The sequence below is a fragment of the Spermophilus citellus genome (assembly GCF_964194105.1).
Source record: "Spermophilus citellus genome assembly, contig: SCAFFOLD_446, whole genome shotgun sequence".
Lineage (NCBI taxonomy): Eukaryota > Metazoa > Chordata > Mammalia > Rodentia > Sciuridae > Spermophilus > Spermophilus citellus.
The window spans coordinates 83216-108780 of record NW_027673027.1 but is presented as its reverse complement, the minus strand read 5'-3'; the positions used below and the strand labels follow the sequence as shown (position 1 = coordinate 108780).

Here is a 25565-nt window from a genome sequence, read left to right as displayed (position 1 = left end):
AGCACTGCTGAAGTGCATTGAAGACTCATGCACCAATCTTGAAAAGTTGTCTATACTGTGCTGTCACCATTTTATCACCTCTAACTCATCTCTCAACTCACTGTGGCCTGGCTTTTGCCTGAGCCACACCACTGAAACTGCTTCTGTAAACGATCTCATTGCTAAATGAAGTCCTTCTTTTGTTGGCTTCTCAGAAGTATTTGACAGTCTGAAACTCCTACTCTTCCACAAAGGTTCTTGGTTCTCCTGGTTTCCTTGCCCCACTTTCGGTGTTTGCAGGTCCATCCTGCTCTCTCCAGCCTGCCATGTTTCCCAGGAATCTTTCCTAGGCTCTACAGCCTACTTGTTCTACAGACTTTCCGCAGATATCCCCACTTCTAGATGCTGGATGCCTTCCAAACCTCCACTTCCATTTCAGCTCTCTCCAGGGCCCCACATCCATCCTCTCACTGGACAGACCACTGTGGGAGGAAATCCCAAGCCCACCTCACTATAACAATGATGAAAACAAACTCCTCTCCCCCATCATCTTGCTCTACTCCTGTAAGTGCCTGAATTGTTGTCCATCTCAGTAAATGGTACCACCCCATTCCTAGAGGAATGGGGGTATCACCTCCTCCTCTCTTCATTTCCACAAACAACACCCTAATCTTGTTGATGTTAGTTCTAATGTCTCAGATCTGTCCACATGTCCCATGTCCTTTGCCACCAGGAGTCTAGACCCTTATCAGTCCATACCTGGATTACTAGAACCGCCTCCTAACTTGGCTCTTTGTCTCTAGTCTTGCTTCCCTTCAACCCATTCTTTTTTTGTGGGGGGGAGGATAGAAATTGAACTCAGGGACACTCGACCACTGAGCCACACCCCCCCCCCAGCCCTATTTTGCATTTTATTTAGAGACAGGGTCTGAGTAGCTTAGCTCCTCGCTTTTGCTGAGGCTGGCTTTGAACTATCAAGTCTCCTGTCTGTCTCAGCCTCCGGAGCTGCTGCAATTATGAGCATGTGCCAGTTCAACCCATTCTAGAGGCTGCAGGAAAAGTGAGACTTTTGAAATGCAAATTTAATCACAACTTTCCCCAGCTCAATACCAACATCCTGCTTCCCAGGGCAAAGATATAAATATATGTCAATTAAAAAATAATTGTACAGTAAGATGTATTTTTTGGTGTACAGTTCTAAAAATTTTAACACAAGTATAGATTCTTATGGCCACCACCATTGCCTGTAACTCTCCAAAGCTATCTCATGATCCCTTTTGTAGTCACACTCTCCCATTATCAAAGAAACAATCTTTTGGAAACCAACTAGACAATCTACCTAAGCCCCTTAAGTACTTTAATGCACTTGCCTACCTCCCCCCATGCAATTAGCCTGAGCTGTTTTCATTTTTTAAAGATGCTTTATGGTTACTGTCTTCAGTTCTTGGGGTGCTCCTCCATTTGGAGCCCTAGGGACAGCAGGACATCTGCCTCTGCGCTGAGGGGCGCGGGGTGCTTCCCTCTATTATAGCCAGTTCACGCTATTTTTTTTTTTTTAAATTGCCAGGTTGTCTCAGACACCAGACAGCTCCTCCTGCGCAGGGCCGGGGTTTTGGCCAGGGCTGTGTCCCCACGTGAGACCCCGCAGCAGTGCGGCCGGCGTCACGACCCTTCGTTCCGCGCCCCTTCCAGAGGCCGCGCGCACATGCGCACTGGCGGGCGCGCAGGGCCGACCTCGGCGCCACCCCTCCCCCACGCCGCCGCTACGTTGCGGTGGCGACGACCCGACCGTTGCGGAGCGCCCCGGGCCCTGAGGTGGGACGGTCGGCCGCTGACACCCTTCCCTTTCGGCCCCGAGGTACCCGGCCTGGTGGCCCAGGACGTTCCCGTCGCATGGTGGAGTGCTGCGGACGACGCCCATGAAGCCCGTGGTCCTTCTAGTCGCGCTTTTGCTATGGCCTTCGTCAGCGCCGGCGTTTCCGAGTGAGTGACCGGCCTAGGCGGCGGCGACCCGAGGGTCCTCGGACAGCCTCCAGGTCTCGGCCACCGGAAGTGCGGCTCTTGCTTTTCCCGCGTCCGGCACTCCTCCTGCCCCAATGTCCAGGGTGCTGGCCCGGCGCCGAGATGTGTCCCCTGCTCCCGTCCGCGCCGCCACAAGGCGGACCCGGGACCGCAAGCGTGCGGGAGGCGCTGTCGGGCAGGCGGAGCCCTTGGAGTGTGGCCTCCTCCGCGGGGAGACTCGCCCTGTGCCACCCTGGGCCTCTTCCAGACGCCTGGGTGAGACAGCAGGGGAGGAGGACGCGTTCCCTGCGATGCCAGCCTGTTTTTGGCTGATCTGCCCAGAATGGCCTTGACATTTCAAAACATAAATATGACATGTGAAAAAGTAAAAAGTTCAGATTTCACTGCTCATAAATATTAAGTTTCAATGATGTACAGCAGCAGTTATTCTGCTTTCCTGCAGTGGAAAGGCGTGTAGCACACGCACACAGTGTGGTTTGCAGAGTTGGAAATCATTACAACCCCGCCTTTTAACATGAAAAGGTTGTCTGACCCCAGTGGTCAAAGGATGGCCAAAGTTAGCATGCAGATTGGGAGCTACCGTCTAGAATACTCATTAACTCATTCCCACAAAGTGCGTCATGGCGTGCAAGGGGTGAGAAGCCTTAGCTAAGCAGAATTCTAACTTAGATCTTACCGAGGAGCTCTTTTGTTCCTCCCCAAGAGCTGAAAACCATTAAGGTCAAATTCAGCAGTGCTGAGACTTCACTACATTACCAACATCTTGGGGACATCTGGAGGTGTTTAAGTATGGTCTCTGATAATGATATTCCAGATAATAACTGTGAGGCCTGCTCATCTAGTCTTAACTGTAATTCATTGCAGTATTTAATAACGTTAGTTTGGTTTAACCAAACTAATAAATAAAATTCACTCAACGGGGTATGTGTAAAAAAGTCTTATAGTGCATGTTAAGTATGCAGACCTATATTTCAGACGTAAAGATTGTAGTTGAAAATTAGATTTAAAAATTAAAATGCAACACAACCTAAATTATCATGAATAGTAGTGGGAAAAGTTCTTGAGGAAGTATCTTAGTAGTTAAAATTAGCCCTTTAAAACTAGCACTTATGCCTGATGGCATCAGCCTGTAATCCGTTCTGGAGACTGTGGCAGGAGGATTGCAAGTTCAAAGCCAGCCTCAGCAAAAGGGAGGTGCTAAGCAACTCAGTGAGACCCTGCCCCTAAATAAAATACAGAATAGGCCTGGGGATGTGGCTCAGTGGTCAAGTCCCCCTAAGTTCAATCTCCAGTATCGCCATCCCCCCCAAAAATCAAGTAACACTTATGATTTTTAGCTGTTTTTAATAAAAATCTTTGTAAATTTTTTCTTCTTTGACATTAATGAGCAAAACACAATGAAGATAATTATCTTTTCTGGATGATTGGTGATTCTTATTACTAATACTATTATTGCATTTTGGTAGTAGTAGAGCAGTAGGTCACAGCTGACTAAAATATATGGAAATTTTTAACTAAAAAGTGACATTAACTGTCACACAGTACAGCCTGGAACTGCTATTCAGCAGTCCTGGATACTCACTTTATGCAGTGCAATCTCCTGCCTAACTATACAATTTTGTGGCCTGTTCTTTTTCTTTGCACCCCTTTAGCTAAGATTTTTTAAGGCTGTTAGGAAATGAAGACATTTCTCAGAAAAAAGAATGATTTTGTGTTGAATATGTAAATAGTATAAGACAAATAACTAACTAACCAGATTGTAGATCATAGAAGATATCTTGGAAAATGGGATTTACTTCTTTTCCACAAAAATAGATTAAGAGTTATGTAGGGTAGTGGCTGGGGTTATGGCTCAGCTGTAGAACACTCCCCTCGCATTTGCAAGGCCCTGGATTCGATCCTCAGCACCACATATCAATAAATAAAATAAAGTTATAAAAAAAAGAGTTATGTAGGGTAATATTACATGACTACTTTCTCCTTCTTTCTTATTCTTTCTCTCTCTCTCTCTCTCTTTTAATTAAAAAAATAAGTATACCAGTGAAACTAGGCTTATGTTATTAGGTTTGATTTAAATCAATTAAGCCTTCTTTTATATGGCCACTATTGGAACAACTATTGATGAGAAAGTCAAATAAAATAATGCTCTCTCATGCCAATGATAAGATAGGTTTTTATAATGAAAATTGCAGTTCTGATGGTTTTTTCCCTAAACTACAAGAACAGTTTTGAATTTATCTTATTCAACAATCATAGGCATATTAAATATATATATGTTGAAAAAAACTTCAGTTCTGGTTTAATCTAAATTCGTCCTGACATGAATGAGGCTTGGGTATATGCTTTCCTACATAGACACACATCCTGATGGTGCTGGGTAAATATCCTATATACTTAATTTTTTATATATTAAATTAATTTCTTATATCTGATTTTTCAGTTTTAGTTTGAAATATTTTCTAATTTTAAAATCATTCATCTTTAATGTGTTTTCACTGTAGTTTGCTTTACTACTTAATATTAACTATTACTAAAATTATATAATTTGCTTTTTAAAATTTCAAGTCACTAAATACAAGCCTGTGAAATAGTAGTTTGGGGGATATATTTTTTTAATTTTCATGAGTAAATTGTTTTTTCTAGGCATCTCTTCATATAGATCAGCAAAAATAGAGTTAATGGTAGGTGTCAGTTTAGAGTGACAAAACCTCTTAACTTGCTTCTCTAGATTGATATTAAAAGGAAGTACAATAAGTGAGTCTTTGACCTGCATCCTTGTCCTTTGTCCTAATGAGCCAAACAAGGCAAGGGAAATATTAAGGAGGCAACTAGCAATAATTGTTAAAATCTATCACTAAATACACTGAGAGAAAACATTTATTTTAAGTACACTCTAAAGGTAAAATTCACTTGGTTTTCAGTGCTCAAGGCTAAGGCACTCAGGAAGGTCTCCCAAACCTGTGAATGGAATGTACTGACACACTTCCTAATGTTTGAGATAATGAGCTTGTCCTCTAATTGGTGAATGTCCAGAAAGGCCTTAGGGGAGAAGGAGGAAGTTTCATTAGCCTATCCATTAATGTTTTAATGGGGGAAAATGTTCTGTCTTTTTGTTCTTTTGATCATTTTAGCCCTTAAATGGACATACTTTAATCTCCTTATAATGTATGTAAAATTTAAAATTAAGCAACAATTTCACTTTATGAATAAAAGAGGTATTGTAAGGGTCCAGCGGAGCGTCGGAGAGAGAGACCACACAAGAGACTGGCTCCATGCAATTGGCAAAAGGGGATTTATTGGGGATCCATTCCAGCGCGCTGGGGCTCCGTGCTCACTCAAGAAGGGAGAGCAGCCCAGAGCCCAGAGCAGAGGTCAAGCAGAGCTTAAGTACACTTTCTGGAGAGGGCGGTGGGCTTTGCATACATCAGAACAAATCATCATGAGGCACGGGAAAATTTAACAACAACACTGAGACGTGATTGGCACATTCATTGGTGGGAACAGATCGGGCGGGGGTGATTGGTCACTCCTAAGCAGGATACATATTCAAACTGATTGGTTCGGGCCCTGTGACAAACTGCACAGGGCCCTAGGTTGAATGGCCAGTAGGGCGTTGTCTTAACTATCTCAGGAATCTGGGTGTAACAGAGGAATTTAATAATACCTAATCTTTTACATTTTAATTCAAGCTTTCCAGCTTAGAAACTTTACCCTTTCAGTATAATACAAGTTGTTTAAAAATTTTTTCTTTTTTAGGATCATTATGTATTTGTGACTTTTTAAAACAAGTTATTTTATTTATTTTTTTTTCTGAGGCTTAATATTCATGTCTTGACATGGTGGAGCCACTGCAATCTGCTTTCTCTGTTCCTTTGGTAGGATCCCATATATTTTATTTTATTTATTTTTATTTGTTCCTTTTTTAGTTATGCATGATAGTAGAATCTATTTTGATATATTTATACAAGCATGGAAATATATCTTATTAGGAACCCAGTATTGTGGATGTACATAAGATCCCATATGTTTTTAAAGATTTCTTATTTAGTGACATTAACTGGTTGTCCCACTTTGTATCTCCCCTGCTCTGAATGGAATTAGTCATGCTTCCAAGGAAATATAGTACAATGTGATATTAAAGACCAAAGCACCTAGGACACAACAGACTTGTGAAATGATATTGTTATTTGAGTCATTGTAGTTAAATAGAACTAAAAGAGATAAAATTTAAGGTCAGGAATTTATGTTGTTTCCTATTATATTTTAACATTACACATAGGATAAAGTTTTTGATTTTTAACTCTTCACCCAAACCAAACTTTAATTCCTTTTTAAAAAACAAATTTAATAAGACTATTTTGGTTACCTATGGTAACATGAAAGACTTCCCCCACATTTATCATTTTTCATGATTGTATGAGTTAACTAGGCTCAGCTGGGCAATTCTGCTTCATTTGGTATAGCTGAGGTCACTCATACAGCTGCATTCAGTTGAACACTCAATTGGGATGAGAGACCCAAGATGGCTTTTTGTCTTTCAAGGTCTTTCTCTCCATGACTTCTTGTCTTTCACTATCTAGCCTAGGTTTCACATTAGCTGGCTTCCAAGAGGAATCTTTACAAGCAACAATATGAAAACATTTTATCAAGCCCATTGGTGCTGGACTTGGTAGTGTCCTATAGGCCAAGACAAGTCACATAGGGCAAGCCCATATAACATAAATACCAGGAAGTGCAAAACCATGAAGTTACATTTCTTTAAATGGAACACTTGAGTAATCTGAACATAATTCCTTGTTCGGCTGTCTCCTTGTTTTTTGTCTATCAGCACAAAACTAAATAATTTACAGGGAAACTGCTGGATGAATAACATATATAATGTATATTATGTTTCCTTTTGTGACCATTCTCTGTGTGGTGCTTGTGTGTGTGAGCTTGCAGGCTAGAAGTTGAACTGTAGCCTCACACACGCTAGGTAAACACTTTACCACTGAGCCTACAACCCAGCTCTTTTGACCATTCTTTTTGAGTACATCCTCCTAATGAATTGAGTACATCCTCCTAATGAAGGAGTTATTCCTACTTTGATTTGTATTGGAAATATTTAAGTTATTTAAGTTTATTTTAATTTGATGGATGTTCATGTTTTAACTGGAATTCTTACATGGTGAGAGTTTTCAGGTATTAGTTTTTACTTGCAGCTTTTAATTGCTGTAAAATAAAGGAATTCTATTCTTTGTGAGTCCATTTATATGACCTGGATGGAAAATATAAGCAATTTTTTCTCCAGAGTTAAGGACATAACTCTGCATAGCCAGAATCTGTACCATCTATGCTTGGGTTTATATTTTAAGTTTTATATACTTAAGTTCTTTATGGATAAAGACATTGTTTTTCCTTTCTTGTGGTAATAGAAATCCTGTTTATATTTGAATCTTTAACAAATGAGCATCAAGAATTCCTGGTTAAATTTTGGGTGTAATCACCAGTTGCCATGTTAAAGTTATAGCCCAAGGACAAAGTGAATAAATAAAGAGTTCTTAAAGCACAAAGACCAGATGTATTCCATGGAACTTTAACGTTTTTGTCTTTATTTGAATGTTTTAAAATTCATCTTTTCTTCTTTACTGAACTACCAAGTTTCCTCCTATTATATGCTACATTTTGCTCCTACCTTTAACTTACCAGATATTTATTCCTATATCAATCCATTTTTAAATTAACAATATTATTTGGTTTTAAACCTTAGTTTTTAAAACATAAATTGTATTAAAACACATTATCAGTATCCATTTTATATTAAGGGATATCTTTTTTTTTTTTTTTAAGAATTCCATTTGACAGAACCACATCAGAGTGGCACATACTCCTTGCTTCAGCTGTCAGACATCATTTGGAAAATTCAAGAGGCAAAGGGAGTATTTACCCATATTTTTCCTCTTTCTGTTATTCTTTCTTCCTTTCTAGTCTTCCTTTCTTCTTTTACCATTTTACCATTTGCTTGGCAAACTTCATTTAGCTAGTCTTTTAGGGTATGTCTTCTGGTAACGACTTCTCTTAATTTCTCCTTGTCTGACAGTGAATGATCCTTTCATTCTTGAAGGATGTTTTCCCTTAATATGGAATTCTGCATTACTGGGCCTTTTTTGGTCAGCACTTGAAAAATACATTATTTCCTTCCTATTCTCAGGATTTCTGATAAGAATTGTCAAATCATTTTCCCCATCTCTCTTGCTTCTTTTAAGATTTTTTTTTTCTTTGTGTTTGGTTTTCAGCTTCTTGAATCTAGAAGTTCCTATATTGGCCAAATTTGGGAAATGTTTAGCCATTGTTTCTTTGAATATATTTTCAGGCCCACCCTTTTTTCCTCCTTTCCTCTAAGATTCCAATCACACCAATATTAGATTTTTCTTTTTGTTATACTTTCACAAGTTCTTGAGGCTGTGTTCATCATCCCCACCCTTCTTTTTCTCTGTTCTTTCTATCAGGTAATTGCCATTCTGTCTTCCACTTCACTCTTTCATCTGTGGAGCCTACCCACTAAGGTTTTTACTGAAATGGTTACTGTGTTTTTCTATTCTAAATTATCAGTGTGGTTCTTCTTTATTTCTTCTTTTTCTTCTGAGATTTTTTATTTTTCATTTGTTTCAAGCATGTATGTATTACTTGTTGATGCTTTTTTTTTTCCTTTTTGTTTAGAGGGTTGAACTCAAGGGCAATTAACCACTGAGCCACATCCCCAACCCTTTTTTGTATTTTATTTAGAGACAGGGTCTTACTGAGTTGCTTAGGGCCTCACTAAGTTGCTGAGGCTGGCTTTGAACCCCTGATTCTCCTGCCTCAGCTTCTAAAACTGCTGTGATTACAGGCTATGACACTGCGCCCAGCCTTTGTTGAGGCATTTTTATGATGGTTGCTTTAAAATCCAAGATGGATAATTCTAACTTCTGTGTTGCTTCAGTATTGGCATTTTTTTTTAATTCAAAATTAGATTTTCTTGGTTTTTGGTGTGAAAACTGATTTTTTTAAAATTTAAGCCTGTATATTTAGTTATTATATTGTGTTGACTCTAGATCTTATTTAAATCTTTGGGTTTGATTTAAATAGGCCTCTTGCCCACTTTGGCAGGGGAAGAAGGGTTTTGCCTTGTTTTCATAGGGTGAAGATGAAAGTCTGAGCTCCTCATTTGGCCTTCTCTATTGAGAGAGAAGGTATTAACTTTTACTTGGCAGCAGTACTTATGGGATAAGGGCAGTGGGTTGAAGCATCTTGTAACAGCCCCATGAGGGTGGAACCCCAGCATTTACTAGCCTTTGCTGATGGGAGTAATGCTGCAGTTTTCTCTGTTACTTGACTGGAGCATTGCAGTTATGATCTAAAAGATGTTCTGTCTTGCTAGTCTGCCCCTTCCTGGGCATTTAGTTACAGAGAGAGCAGGATTATCTTGAACCACCTTCTTTCTCTTTTTAGTCTTTAACATCTGTGCACATTGCTATTTCTTGGTTGCTAAACTCTCTAGGCCCCAGTGTGGAATATATGTGGCAAACAGAAAACCTAGAGAAAAATGTGTCATTTTGGTTGTCCTGAAGACCCCAGTGGTTTGTTTTTCTCTTAGCAACTTTCATATGGTTGCTTTATGTTCAATAACCAGCATTTTTAACTATGTCAGCCAAAGCAAAGGGGAACAACTACCTCTATCCTCATGGACGCAGAAACCCAAATATGTTCTTTTAAACCGTTTCATTAGGGGCTTTTGGAAGAGGCAATGTGTTTTGAAAATGAACAAAATAACTAATAAGAGCATATAAGGGAATTATATGATGACCTGTTTTAATTTTGGTCAAGATATATTGGAATTTGATTTTTAATGCTTTGGTCTATATTATTTTGCATTTTTGATATAAAGTATATATCAAGTATATAAAGCCAGCCCTATTTTGTATTTTATTTAGAGATAGGAGTCTCACTGAGTTACTTAGCATCTTGCCTTTGCTGAGGCTGGCTTTGAATTTGCAATCCTCCTGTGTCAGCCTTCTGAGCTGCCGGCAAAACTAAGTTTTTGTAAACTTTAGTTCTTTAAAAAACAGGTGTCTTTGTTTTTAACTACAATGATGTAACTATAATGGAAAACAGAGTTACTGTAATGCAAACAAAATTATAGCATAACATTTTAAGTATGCAAGACACACAAAACTCAAGGTATAGCTTAATGAAACAATAGTTCACCCCTGTGTAACCAGTGTAACCAAAGAAAATATTACTAGCCTTAATTAGTTTACAAGCATGTTATTTTAATGTGTACAAATGTTTGAAATCTAGCACAGAAATATGAAGGACAACAATTTTCTAAATTTATGATACTTACAAAACTGGGTTTATCTAAAAAAGAACTTATGTTCTTAGTTTCCTCAGAATAAATTCAAAAGTAATTAACTTGCCTTTTACCTTTGTATGAAGTGGATTTATTCTTTTTAAGTCATTGACTGTCCATTCTCACTCATATTTTGTAGTAAGAAAACATTATATTTGTATTATCTTCAATATTTCTAGATACATCTTGATGTATATAAAGAATGCATTTTTGACAATAGGGCAAAATTTTGAATTATTGATCTTAATATTCACATGTATTTTAAAATAGAGATGTATTCCTGAAGGATGATTTTTATTACCATAATCTTACTGCTTTGCCAGCATTCTTGTGGCATTTCTTTATGACAACATTGTCCAGATGTTATGTATACCTGCTTTGGAGTGAGACAGCTTATATTGAAATCCCATCCTTACTGCTTACTTGTTGAATATAATCTTAGGCACATTATTTATCTTCCTTTTCCTCTTTTTTTTTTTTTTTAAAGAGAGAGTGAGAGAGGGGAGAGAGAGAGAAAGAAAGAGAGAAATTTTTAATATTTATTTTTTAGTTCTCGGCGGACACAACATCTCTGTTGGTATGTGGTGCTGAGGATCGAACCCGGGCCGCACGCATGCCAGGCGAGCGCGCTACCGCTTGAGCCACATCCCCAGCCCCCTTCCTTTTCCTCTTTATCAAAACACTCCTCACACTCAAAGTCCTTAATGTAGTGCCTGCACATACTAATTACTCAGTGAGAGCTATTATGATCTTTTTAATCACTGTCTTCCAATTTCCCCTTCAGAATTCCTGCTACATTTGTTTCTAAATTGTTAGTACAGTTTTGTTTACTGTCCTATTATTTCGGTTATGTGGCTAATTCTCCTTGTACTATTTGAAGAAGAGAAGTGCAGGCAACTTAAGCTCAGGTTAGCCCCACAAATGAAAATTCTGGCAAAAACCTTGAGTCTGCTTAGCAGTTGGCCATCTTGCTACAGAAGGCATTGGAGAGAGACATCCTGATGTCTGAAGCTGGAAGAGATTCTTACCTTAGCCACATTATGGGACATTGCTATTTGCTTAGCTCCCTAACTGGTAAAAATAGAGAAGGTATTATACCATTGTAGACTACAAATATTCGAGGTAAAATAACCCAACTTTATCAGGGTAGTCTGTTTTTTGTAAGAATTTGAATTTTCTTTAGCTTCCTAGCATTTCCTGACGTATGGAGAAAAGCAGGTTTTCACTGTGACCAGGTCTGTCTGTAAGGATATTTGAGGCTATCTTTTATACCTTTGCCTGCAGAAATTTTTATAAATATCAGATTGATTTCCAAGAACAGTTATGATTAGTATAACTGAGAAAGTCAATGTGACATATGTAGATGTTTTAGGGGGGACAAAAACAGGTGGGAAATATGTGGAGATGAGTATGAGAACAGATCAATGCGGAGACAAAGGCATTACAAAGGGAAGAAAACCAAGGTAGGAGGAAGGGTTCTCTGTTGCTAGGTAGCCATGAACAGGCTTTTGGGTGTTGCCTGAGTAACAGTAGAAGGAGCTAATGAGTATATCAGTTTTTTTTGTTGTTGTTGTTGTTTTTTTGTTTTTAGGAATGAGCTAGTATTTCCTGTCCTTTGACACCCTAACTTGTCTTAATGACTACCTGGGTATATTATTTACACTAAGAAACGAAAAGTTAAATTATTTGGAAATCTAGCTTTTAGTAGACTTATAATGGCAGTGTCTCCTTAATGGCAACTAAACTCTGCTGGTTGTATATTCTAAATTTGCTTATGATTTGCTATTTGCTTTGGTTTTTCATAATTGAAATATTTCCCAAAAAGATTTTAAAAACCACTGTAGTATAAAAAAATTTAAATATACCCACAAATAGATGGAACAGTATAAAATCTCTATACATCTATAAACAGCTTCAACTATTAAGTCATGATTAATCTTATATCAATAGTATCTCCATCCACATTCTTTTTCTCTTTCCTTCCTTATTCTCTTCGCTAATTCCCCTTATAACACTTAACAAAACATAGAAATAATGCAATTTTGTATCTAAAAAGATACTGATTCCGTAATATCAAATATCTGGTCAGAACTTTTCTTATTATCTTTCTCTTTATTTCCAGTTGATTTGACTGGAATGGTATTGGTATAAGAATCATGCATTTAATTTATTGATATCCCTGTTAATAATCCTCCACCTCCTTTCCTTTTGCAATTTAGTTGTTGAAAAAACTGGATCAAATGCTTTATAGTTTCCCACAGTCTAGATTTTGCAGATAATATCCCCATGGTGAGTTTAATATCTTCTTTTGTTGTCGTGTATATTTTTCATATATTGGTTAGATCTCTCGAGGTCCATTGGAATCAGGTTTGACTTTGCCTTTTTCTTTTGAAAAAATACCTCATAGATGATATTGTGTTCTTTCAGGAAGCACACAGTGTTTTGATTGTGTATCTTTATAATAATGGCAGTCATAGAAAATAACTACAAAGTGATCATGTTATAAATGATTTCTTCATTTACTAACTGGAATAATTTATAAATTGAAACCTTCCCTGACCTTGAGTTATTTTTACATATGCATTTGGGTCTACTTCTGTATTTTCTTTTTTGTTCCATTTATTAATCTGTTCATGTGCTAATGCTAATACTGTTTTTATAATAAAAGTTTTGTAATATTTTAATATCAGATTTTAATATCTGGCAAGGCCTGTTTTCCTGGTTATTATTTATTCTTCAAAATGAACTTTATAATTAGTTTGTGTAACTCTAGAAAAAAATTCAGTGGTTTTTAAAATTAGAAGCATATAAAATGTATAAATTATCAGATTATGTGATGTCTAAGCATCTTTATGATGTTGAGCCTTCTTACTAAAGGCATGATATATCTTTCATTTGTTGATGTTTATATCATGTATTTCATAAGTTTAATATTTTCCTATATTATGTATATTGCTATGGCTAATGTAATAAATTACCACAAACTTGTTGCTTCCAAACAACAGAAATTTATTCTCTCATTCTGGAGGCCAGTAATCTGGCCTAAACCCAAAGCAAGGTATGTAGGTAGGGTCATCCTCCCTGGGGAAGCTCTAGGGAGCTTTTTTTAAAAAATATTTTTGTAGTTGTTGATAGACCTTTATTTTATTTATTCATACATGATGCTGAGAATCGAACCCAGTGCCTCACACTTGCTAGGTAAGTGTGCTACCGCTGAGCCCCAACCCCAGCCCAGGAATATAATTCTTGTCTCTTCCAATTTCTGGTGGCTGCCAGCATTCTTTGACTTGTGGCCACATCACTTTTATTTCGACCTATTCCTCCACATTGCCATATCTTTTTCTCTCTCAAATCTGTGTGTCTCTCAGAAAGACATTTCTGATTGGATTTAAAGTCTACCCAGATAATCCAGGATAATCACTTCTGGAAAGACTCTTTCAGATTCTAGGTATCAGTTCCTATTATCTTTAGATGTTCATGAATTTAGCTTCTTGCAATGCCACACTAGGTTTTGGGCATGTCTTTTAAAATTTAATGATTAGATGTTTTGTTTCTTTGTTATGTAAATGGAAACTTATCTCTCATTTTATCTTCTAACTGGTTAACATTTGTATATTGGTTTTTATAACTTGCTACTTTACTGAATTCTCTTTATTGTAGTAATTTTTTCAATTGATTTTTATACTGTTAGATTTATGTCATCTGTGTATAAAGATAGTTTTACCTGTTTCTTCTGAATTCTTATGCCTCCAGACATTTTCCTTTGTCGAACTGCATTGACTAGTACCTCCAAATGGTGTTAAATAGTAATGGGATATTAGGTATCCTTACTGTGTACCTGTCTTTAACAGGAAAACTTCATGTTTCCTATTAAATAAGCTCCAAAGTGTACTTTAGAATATCTTACTAGGGAACATTATATTTTCTAGGAACTTTGAAATTAATTTTTTTAAATAAGGAATATAAGCAGTTACCATTATAAAAATAATATTATCTTCTATAGTACTCTATAGCTTTTGAAGTGTTTTCAAAAATCTAACTCATTTTTATTTGTGAGATAAAATACATATATCTTTATTTTATATTTAAATAAATATTCAGAGAAATTAAGTAATTGCCTAAAGTCATGCTGCTATAACATGGTAGAACCAAGATAACAATCAAGGATTTTAATTTCACTGCACTAATCTACATATTTGGGGTGGGGGGAGCTGGGGTTATGGCTCAGTGGTAAAACACTCACCTCACATGTGCAAGGCCCTGGGTTCGATCCTCAGCACCACATAAAAATTAAATTTTTTTTTTAAAAAAACTACATATTCATTTTACTCAGTATTTTCCTTTATGAACACTCTACACTCAGGACATTATATTTATAAACATGAGCATATATAAATAAGTTGTTTTCCTTTGTAAAATATGACTTTTATATATTTTTGTCAATTAAAAATAAAGGAGGTAAAAGAAACTACTTGACCTGTAATCCCAGCAACTTAGGAGGCTGAGGCAGGAGGCTTGCAAGTTCAAGACCAACCTCAGAAACTTAGTAAGGCCTTAAGCAACTTAGACCAGTCTCAAAATTTAAAAAAAAAAAAAAATGGGGCTGATGATGTGGCTCAGTAGTTAAGTGCCCCTGGGTTCAATCCTGGGCACCAATAATTACTTGAAACTTAAAACATAAAAAATAAATGTGACTTTTAATGGTTTATTATATTAAGTGATAGGTGCTTACTGAAATCATTATATTGCATGTACATCTTATTGATACCCTAGATGTAAATAATCCTAAGAGCATATATAATAGTAAAATGAAATAAATAAATTAAGAAGTGATGAGTTTTTAATATTATTACCTTTGTTTTTAATATAATTTAATTTTTAATTATGCCTGTATTTTACATATGGCTCACAAAAATTCCTAAAAATTTAATATTTGGCTGTAGTAAGTCAATATTGAGCCCAGTGGAACATACTACTTGGTTGAAGGATATAACCAAAATTTTTATTTAGTAAGTTGCCTGTTGAATCATAAGTTACATGAAAGAATAAATGTAAAAAGATATAAAGAATTTGGGCTGGGTTATGGCCCAGGGTACAGCACTTGCCTAGCATATGTGAGGTACTGGGTTCGATTCTCAGCACCTCATATAAATAAATGAATAAAACAAAGGTTAATCGACATTGAAAAAATATGTAAAAAAATATAAAGAATACTCTTAATGTGATTTTTGCACTAATCTTGCCCATTCATTTTAATAAGAACCTGATAAAAATAATTTTAAGTTAGAGTAAGATGCTTTGTTTATTGGTTCTTTATTTCAAATTTAAGTGACAGCATAGGAGATAAACTGAGTTCAGTAGATTCTGTCATTGTATCATTTATAATAAATTTTATTATTAATTTTTTTTCTTCAAGGCATTACTGTGTCTCGTGATGAAGAACAAAACTTGAATCATTTCGTACAAGTTTTAGAGAACCTAATACTAAGTGTTCCCACTAGGGAACCAGGCCCTGAGAAAAAATCAAAGTCTCCAAAAAATCTTTATTCTATAGGATCAAAGAGGTCAGAATCTGAGGAGACAGTTACACCTTCAACTGAGAATAATGTTTTAATCAAGGATGTTAGTGCAGGAAGTACTCCTTTCTCTACTAGAGACTTCACATCACCGGGAGTAGGGAAGAAACTAATGACTGAAAGTACACCATTCTGGTCAATCAGACCAAACAATGTTTCTGTTGTTTTACATGCGGAAGAACCTTATATTGAAAAAGAAGAACCAGAGCCAGAGCCAGAGCCAGAGCCAGAGACAGTGACAGTTACAAAACGCAGCCGGGCCTCAACGTTGTCACCACGTACTACACAATTATCTACTGCCACATCATCTACTTCCAAACTATCTCCATTTACAACTCTCAGTTCTACCAGCAGATCTCAAATGTACCTGTGGACAGATTCAGAAGATGTTCCCCAGCTCTCAGAGGACTCTGCATCAAGCAGATTTAAATTCCCAATATATGAACAACACTCAGACAATATGCGTAATGATATCATTTTGAGAAAAATTTCAGAAATATATGCACAAATGCAACAGGCACCTCCTGGTGACAGCAATAATCCAGAATATAAAGAGTATATTAAAGCCTCTAAAGAGCTCCTGAAACGAAGCCTTGCTCTAGCAGAAGCAGCAGAATATAGATTAGAAAAAATGTATACATCCGAGGCATTGGCAAAAGGACGAACCAGTAACCAAATTGTTGACATTGAAACTGTTATTAATACGCTGTATAATTCTAGATCTAAATTACCGGAATATTTAGATATTAAATATGTTCCAGCTGAGATGAGAGAAAGGGCTAATACAGTATTCAGTACATTGAAAAATATATTATGTGCAGGTCAAGTAGAAACTCAAAATCTTATTAAGAAGTTATTAAGCAATAATATAAAAATATTAAACCTACTTGATATTCCACGATAAAGTTGGTTTAAGCAAACTGTATTCTTTCACAGGAAAATAAGCATATTAGTGATTTCAAAGTTGTTTTAAAATATTTTTATTATAATTTAATGCACTAACATCTTTATATGACATGTTCTAAAATTTTTCATATGCACAGAAATCTAATAATTTAAAATAAAAAATTTGGTTCAGGAGTTTGTAGTTTTTTTCTCATTAATTAAAAAAGCTATGAAGATCTAATTTTTAAAACATTGAAGTTGGGGATGTAGCTCAGTGGTGCAACACTGCCTATCATATGTCTGAGGCCCTGGGTTCAATCCCCCAGCACTGCTGTAAAAAAAAAGAATCATTGATTTTAATTGAATAGATTAGCTAAATTCACCCATTTTATGAGTTGTGACTACACTCCATATGTAGCTAGTTTGAAATAATTTTATGTATATGGTTTTTATTGCTCTTTCAGGGAGTAATTCAGAGAATCTCAGTTTTCTTTCTGGATAGCACAGTTGGGACTCATATCAGAATTACTTTTATTTGGACATATATGTGCCTCCTTTGAAAAATGATATAAGACCCATCCCTGTTTTTTTGTCGTCAAGTGCTTTTGGAGTATCAATGAGGGACCTGAAATTTGTAATGAAGTAATTTTGACTTATTTTCTCTCTTGGCTTATTTGTGTACATACACATGAAAGCTTTGCAAATGTTTTGTCAGGAAGTATGATTGACATCGTTGAGGTCAGCTGTTGAGGTCATAGTATTATTATGGTGCAGGTAATTGTTTCATTATTTGACCAGTATTAATTCAAATTCATATACTTATTCCTTCATCTAGCTAGTCATTTGTGGTTTAATCAAAATTTATTGATTTTCTAATAGGATAAATTGCTAGAATTTGGAGATATAATAATGAAGACCTATTTCCTTCTCTCTTTGAGATTACATTATAGCAGGAAATATAAATATTAAGCAAATAATTTCAACAACTTGAAAATTTCAGTTGTGGCAAGTTATTATGAAAGTAAGATATTTGACCTCATCTAAACCAAGAATAATTGGAAAGTTACTCTGGGAAAAGAGGTATTTAAGGTAAGGTTGAAAGTAGAGGGTGTGTTTACCGGTTAGGTTAAGGGAGCATTCCAAGCCGTGGGATGAGTGCAGGTGAAAGCTCCGGTCTGAGAATGAGTGTGGTAGGTTCAAAAAGTACTTGGAGTATGGGGATGCATCTTGGGAGAGCATCCTGAAATGGAGTGGGATATACACAGGGTCAGAGTAGACCCTGCAGGGCCTTGTATGCATGTTAGATATTTTAGCCTTTCTCCTATGATCAATGATAATCTTTTAAGTGAAGAACTAGTATGATCAAATATTTTTGTTTATTTTTTTAAAACTGGCTAATTTTAGAAGTAGTCATAAATAGTCATGCTTTGTGCATAGGCCAAATTTAGCTGGAGTAGATGGAAAGAAGCGGCAATTAAAAAGAATCAAGGGGCTGGGGATATAGCTCAGTTGGTAGAGTGCTTGTGTCACATGCACAAGGCACTGAGTTCTATCCCCAGAACCACAAAAAAAAAAAAAAAAACAAAAAAAAATCAGTAGAATTTGGTGATTAAATGGACATGTGTGATTGAGGGAGTAGTGGGGTTCAAAAATAATTGCCACTAGCTGTATTATAAAAAGGAATATGTAGGTTTTATTTCATAAAACACTATTTACTGTTGTTTATTTTAAACATGATTTTACTATTAAAAATGTCAAACATTTGCAAAAGTAAATAATTGCCGCCGTTTGGCTGGGCACAGAATCACGAGCCACTCAAGCAGGAACAAAACTTTATTTTTGAAAATGCTGCCAATCCGCGTACGCGCCCGACAAGCCAGCCGGTCCACCCACGCGGTCGGGTCTACTGGAACCGGGGGCCCGGACCTCCCCCGGAATTCCCTCCTACTTTCCTTCCCCAACCAATGGGAACTCTCCAGGAGTCCCGTAACATGAGTCCCGTAGCAGGCCAAGGTGAACAGCAGGAGTCCAATTTCCATATGAATGTGAATCTTAACATAATCATATCATCTCAATGGCTAGCTGGCGTCACCTTACAACCGAAAGTGCCATGCATCATATTATTTGCTTGTGGCTCCTAGCATCTGCCCCCTTCTGTTTAATTAAGCAACAGGCAATGTGGCTAGGGACCGTGCCTGTTAGGTATGTCCAATTCAACATATGGTTCTTACCCGTCATGGGAAAAGCTGACCTCTAGGCGTCAGCCTCCTGTCTTAGGTTGATACCACTGCAACTGAATCATACCCGTCACTGACTACCGGTCCAGTATATAGCCATACCTGTGGATAGGCCTATGCACCAGTGGGGGGGTGAGGTTCTTTGCCTCACCTCAGTTGGCCCCCAAAATTAGACCATCACTAGTAGAAGGGAGGAGGATACAGAAATGCCACGACATCAAGTCAATAGACGGCTCTTTAGGAAAAATTGCATCACTGGTGACACATCAGCAAAGATACGCCAGCACTACCATAATTCACTGCATCAACAGATAGAGCACAATGCATACAAGTGATACATAGTCCAGGCAAGTTTTGTAAGCAGTTCAAAGTGGAGGAATCTATCAATATGTCCATTTCCTCCCAAAATAAATCGACTCAGTGATTGAGCATTACTTGTTGAGTTATTATTCATTGATGCATCAGTTTATATAGTTTGTTGTGATAATTATTGAAGAAGTTGTAGTTTGGTTTCATCTTTGTCTTCACCGGCACTGGGATGAAAATAGGGATTGACAATGATGTTAAGAAAAGAGAAAAAAAAATGTAACATTTCAACAGGTATTAAGAAAACAATTTTTAGAACAATTTACATTATCCTGAACAGAATTATTAAATATAATGAAAAGGAAAGGTGAAAGTAAACAAACAGATCTGTTAACCTGCTTATTTGTACACATATTAAAACAGTCTTCAACAGCTGTTTATCCAAATTAAATTAAACCATTAAAATCACGTGAATAATAAAAAAAATTGGGGATCCATATTTTTATGAGTGCTCCTTATATATGATATATGGACATATGCACATACAGACATACAACACAAAACAGAAATGTGCACACGTAACATACAACATATAAGACAATAGTGAAGGCCTTGTAGATTACCTAGGTGAAATCTCCATTGCAATGTTTAAAAACTCCATAGTCAAAAAATAAAACTGATCAGAAAAACATTAATTTATGTCTGTATGAGCTCAAAAATAAAATGGAACTTTATGATGTGGGAAAAAGCAATAATAAAATAGATATTCAAAAAAGCATCCTGGTTGATCCCTGTCGCAGATGTAAGAATAGCCAAGCTGGAGTTCTGGATATCAGCTGTTATGGATTTGAGTCAAATCATCTTCTTTTTCTGTAGAAATTGTTTTGGTTAATCTCTCTGGAATCCAAATCGGCTGCTGTTCCTCCTGTGGAAAAACACAGACAGAGCCCCGACTCCAGACTATCACTGGATCCGGACCTTTCCATTGTCCTGTTAGAATATCCTTCCAAAGTACCTTAGGCTTATGTACATTTTTTGGATACAAATGTCTTTCCGCAGCACTAAGTCCTGATGAATCCAAATTTAAAAAGTTTAGAGTAAAAAGGGTTATTTTCAGTTTATCTTTGGGGGATATATACTCCTTACCAATTCCCTCCTTTTGTTTTAATAAGTACATTTTAATAGTTTGATGAGCTTTTTCAACTATGCCTTGCCCTCGTGGATTGTATGGAATTCCTGTTATGTGAGTAATGCCAAATGATGAGCAAAATTGTTTAAAAGAGGTAGAAGTATAACCAGGACCATTGTCCGTTTTTAACTGTTTTGAAACACCCACAGTGGCAAAATTTTGTAAGCAATGAGCTATAACATCTTTAGTTTTTTCTCCGGCATGAAGGGAGCCCATCAAAAATCCAGAAGAAGTATCAACTGTAACATGCAAATATTTTAATTTTCCAAATTCTGGCAAGTGTGTGACGTCCATCTGCCAAATATGGCTAGGTATCAATCCTCTAGGATTGACTCCAAGATTAACTTGTGGTAAAAAGGTCACACAATTTTGGCATTGTTTTATTATTTGTCTAGCTTGTTCCTTAGTTATTTTAAAACGCTTTTGTAAAGTATTAGCATTGACATGGAACCTTTTATGAAAATTTATAGCTTCTTCTAGTGTAGAGAAAATATGTATGTCATGTGTAGTTTTATCTGGTAAGTCATTGCCCAAACTAAGGGCTCCAGGCAATCCTGTATGTGCCCTGATATGTCCTATAAAGAATGGATCTTTTCTGTCCCAGATTAAACTTTGTATAGTGGAAAACAAAGAGAAAACAGTAGAAGAAGGGGAAATCCTACCAGCATCTTCAAGGGATACTATAGCATTAACTTTAAATACAGAATCTTTAAACATCATAAAAGCTTGTAATACTGCATTAAGCTCTACCTTTTGAGCTGATTGTTTGGGTACTAAAAATGTAAAAGTTTGATCAGGTGTAACTATTGCTGCTGTACCATTATTTGACCCATCAGTGAATATATTTGCAGCATTCATGATAGGTGTTTTTCTTGTCATTTTTGGAAAAATTACAGGATGCAATGACCAAAAAGACAATAAAGGATTAGATGGTAAGTGGTTATCAAATGAAACATTAGATTTGCACATGATTATTGCCCAAGTATTTAACTCATTAGCTAATTCATCAATTTGATTCATAGTATATGGAGTAATAATTTTATTGGGAGAAATTCCAAATACTCCCTTTGCTGTTTTTATTCCTTTGAGTATTAATTGTCCTACAGCCTCAGGATACCTAGTAAGAATAGTGTTAGGAGAATAAGATAAATGTATCCATAATAATGGACCTTCTTGCCAAAATACTCCTGTAGGAATATTTTTTGTTGGTAGTACAATAAATAATAAAGGCAAACTTATATCAATTCTATCCAAATGCATATTTTCCATATATGTTTCAATGATTTTTAATGCCTTTCTTGCTTCAGGCGTTAACATTCGGGGTGAATTTGGATCTGATGGACCTTTTAGGATATCAAATAAAGGTCCTAATTCTCCTGTTGGAATACCTAGATAAGGCCTTATCCAGTTTATGTCTCCTAATAACTTTTGAAAGTCATTAAGTGATTTGAGTTGATCTACTCGTATTTGAATTTTTGGTGGACGGACCATGGTTGAGGATAATAGAACTCCTAAATAATTAATTGGAAAATTTAATTGTACTTTATCTATTGCTATCTCTAGATTATAATTTTTTAATAAGTTTGTAAGTGTGGCATAACATTCTAACAATGTGTTTTTAGCTTTGTGTGCTAATAATACATCATCCATATAGTGAAATATTTGTAGTTCAGGATTTTGATTTCTAAGTGGCTGGATTACTTTGTTAACATAAATTTGACACATAGTTGGGCTGTTAGCCATCCCTTGAGGGAGTACTTTCCATTCATATCTCTGATCAGGACCTTCATGATTCAGTGCAGGGATAGTAAATGCAAAACGTGGACTATCCTCAGGATGAATTGGAATTGAAAAAAAACAATCTTTAATATCTATAACTAAAACATACCAAGTTTTTGGCAAAGCAGACAATTGAGGAATCCCCGATTGAGCAGGTCCCATAATGACCATTTCATTATTAATGGCTCTTAAATCTTGCAATAATCTCCATTTACCAGATTTCTTTTTGATGACAAAAATGGGAGTATTATGGGGAGATACAGAAGGTTGTATATGTCCTTCCGCTAATTGTTAGTTTGACCAGGTCATGGGCTGCTTGTATCTTTTCTTTAGTCAAGGGCCACTGAGGAACCCATACTGGTCTTTCTGATTTCCATGTAATTTTTATTGTCTCAGTGGCCCTTTGTGAAAATCCAACCCATGTCTGTCTGTTCCTTGGTCTATTTGTATTGGTGCTGTTATACCTTGTTCTTGTTTTTCTAATCTTTTTCCTTTCCTAAAACCTTGTCTAGCCATAATAGTGGGTGCATTTTGATTGGTGTTATTTGTTAATGTCAAACCTAATTGATCTAAGACATCTCGTCCCCATAAATTTACGGGAAGATGATCCAATACATATGGCTGTATAGTTCCTTCACATCCTTCAGGATCCTTCCAATCTAATACCATTGCGCTTCTATCGGGATTAGTCGCCACTCCTAGGCCTCTAAGCGTTTGAGTGGCTTGTTGTAATGGCCAATGTTTTGGCCATTCTTGACGAGAGATGATGCTAAGGTCTGCACCTGTATCCAGTAGCCCATTAAATTCATGTCCTTGAATATTTAGTTTTAGCATGGGGCGAGAATCTAAATTTAAAGAAAGCATAGCCCAATCTACACCTGTGGAGCCTAATCCCTTGGAACCTCTTTCTACAGCATGACTGGAAAATTTATCATGTAGGCTTGGTATTATTAGTAACTGTGCTATTCTATCTCCTGGTGAAATTACTGATATACCCTTTGGAGAACTGGCTATAATTTTTATTTCACCTTCATAATCGGGACCAATTACCCCAGGACTTATCAAAAGTCCTTTTAGAGTAGAAGAGCTGCGTCCCAATAATAAGCCTACTGTTCCTTTGGGAAGAGGTCCTTTTACCCCAGTGGGAATGATTTGAACTCCCATCTCTGGAGTTAGTACTGATCTGGCGGAGGCGCAGATGTCCAACCCTGCGCTCCCTCTGGTTTGTCTGATGAGGGATCTGATGGACAATGTGTCCTGGTCACTACCCTGATGGCGTTGCTGGGTTCCTCCAGTGCTCCGTATATTTGTGGTTTTGGGCCCCGGAGCATTGGGGCCCCCTGTCCATTTTTTGGCAACGGAGCCCGATGCCTTTGTCCACGATATTGTGGATAAACACCTTGTCCTTGTTCGTTTTTTGATAATGGAGTACCCTCTATGGTGGTTTGAGAACGGCATTCATTAGCCCAATGTCTCCCTCTACGGCATCGTGGGCAAATACCCGGTATTCTACTCCTTTGATACCTAGTTTTGTTAAACCCTCCTCCTATGGGGCAATTCCTTTTAAAATGTCCTGTTTGTTGACAATTGTAGCATGTTCTTGGCCTGGTATATAATGCCTGTTTTACTGCAGCTGCCACAATTTGCCCTTGTTCATTAATGTCTCTGGCATCTAAAGCCTGTTTTACTGCAGCTGCCATGACTTGCTCTTGTTCATTAATGTCTCTACATAATTTAATATATGTGTTTAAATCTTCCTGTTTCCATGGTCTAATGATATCTCTGCACCAACGATTCGCTTGGTCATAAGCCAGTTGTTTTATTAATGGCATTGCTTGTTCTGTATTCCCAAAAACTCTGGTAGCTGTTTGAATAAGCCTATCTACAAATTCAGCATAAGGTTCATTGGCTCCTTGTATTATCTTAGATAATTGACCTTGTAAACCTCCATGTCCTTGTAAAGTTTTCCATGCCTTAACTGCATCTACAGCAATTTGTGCATATACGCCAGGATCATATGCAATTTGTTGCTGCCGATCCTCATAAGGTCCCTTTCCTAACAACATATCTAGATTTCTCTGAGAATAACCAGCTGCTGCATTTCGCCTAGCCGTCTCCTTGCAAAATTCCTCATTGGCAACCTTCCATAACAGATATTGTCCTCCATTTAGCACAGCTTTACACATATTAGCCCAATCTGCTGGCGTCATGCTTAAGTTGGTAATGGATTCGACTAAGCTTACAGTGAAGGGTGCTTGAGGACCATAGGTTGTTACAGCCTCTTTTAGCTCCTTCACTGTTTTGAAATTTAAACCCTGGTAAATTCGCTGCCCTCCTACCTCAAATACAGGGCATACTTGAGATCCTGTCTCAGGATCCCAACTATCAACTGCGGGGGTTGGGAGTCTCCTAGCATATGGAGGTGGTGCTGTTGATATGTCCTCTGGTGATAGAATGCTGTTAGTAGCAGTCTCCTGTAGAGGTGGTGCTGATGGTTGGACACTTACGCTCTCTGATAGAAAGGTGTTATTAGCAGTCTCCTGTTGTAACTTTTCCCCTGATGGCTTTTTCTGCTCTAAACTTCCTTCCTCTGCCTCACTAGCTCGAAGGACCTTCTCTTTTACTTGAATCTTTATGTCTTCTCCTTCCTCTACCTTTGTCTGAATTGAAGGCTTTGGACTAAGCAAACCAGATACCAACGCCCACAATGTCAATGTGCCAACTGGCAGAGTCCCTGGGTTGTTCTTTTCTATTCTTTTTAAATCTTCACCATGATGGTCCCACTGTGATATATCTAACAACTCCTCCTTAAAAAGCCATGGGCTACATTGTTGTATTGTATCAATGTATGCCCTGACTGCACTTGATTTTACTGGGATGCCTCCTTCCTCTAACAATTTACTTAACAGTCTTTCGGTTTGTTTTTTACTAATTGCTGATTCCGTATTTCTGCTATAATACAACCCAACAAGATAACCCCAAACAAAATTGAGACAGAATGAAATAAAAATGGAACAACACAAAATCATTATGACAGCCTTTCTATCCTCCTGACATGTGCATCCGTCCTTTCTCCCTATCTGTTCCTCAGACGCAAATAGTTTTTCCTCAGACGCAAATAGTTTTTCCTCAGATGTGAGCGGTTTCTCCAGGGACAGGCAAGTTAAAACAAAAATGAAGCAAAACAAAAGAGGAATCTTAGAATGGCTACCCATCCTCTC

The 25565-nt window shown here is 37.1% G+C and overlaps 1 protein-coding gene across 2 annotated transcripts; it reads left to right on the top strand.

The window, feature by feature from the left end:
• The first annotated feature begins 699 nt into the window (after positions 1 to 699).
• Positions 700 to 17921, top strand: LOC308640225 (sperm equatorial segment protein 1-like). 2 transcript variants are annotated; one of them, XM_081312199.1, is made up of 2 exons: positions 700 to 2256; positions 15789 to 17921. In XM_081312199.1, exons 1-2 carry the CDS (start codon positions 2076 to 2078, stop codon positions 16850 to 16852), a joined length of 1245 nt encoding a protein of 414 aa, XP_081168325.1. In that variant the 5' UTR covers positions 700 to 2075; the 3' UTR covers positions 16853 to 17921. The 2 variants fall into 2 exon arrangements, with proteins under 2 accessions (XP_081168325.1, XP_081168324.1); XM_081312198.1 differs by having other exon boundaries at positions 700 to 1962; positions 15789 to 17917.
• The last annotated feature ends 7644 nt before the right edge of the window (positions 17922 to 25565 follow it).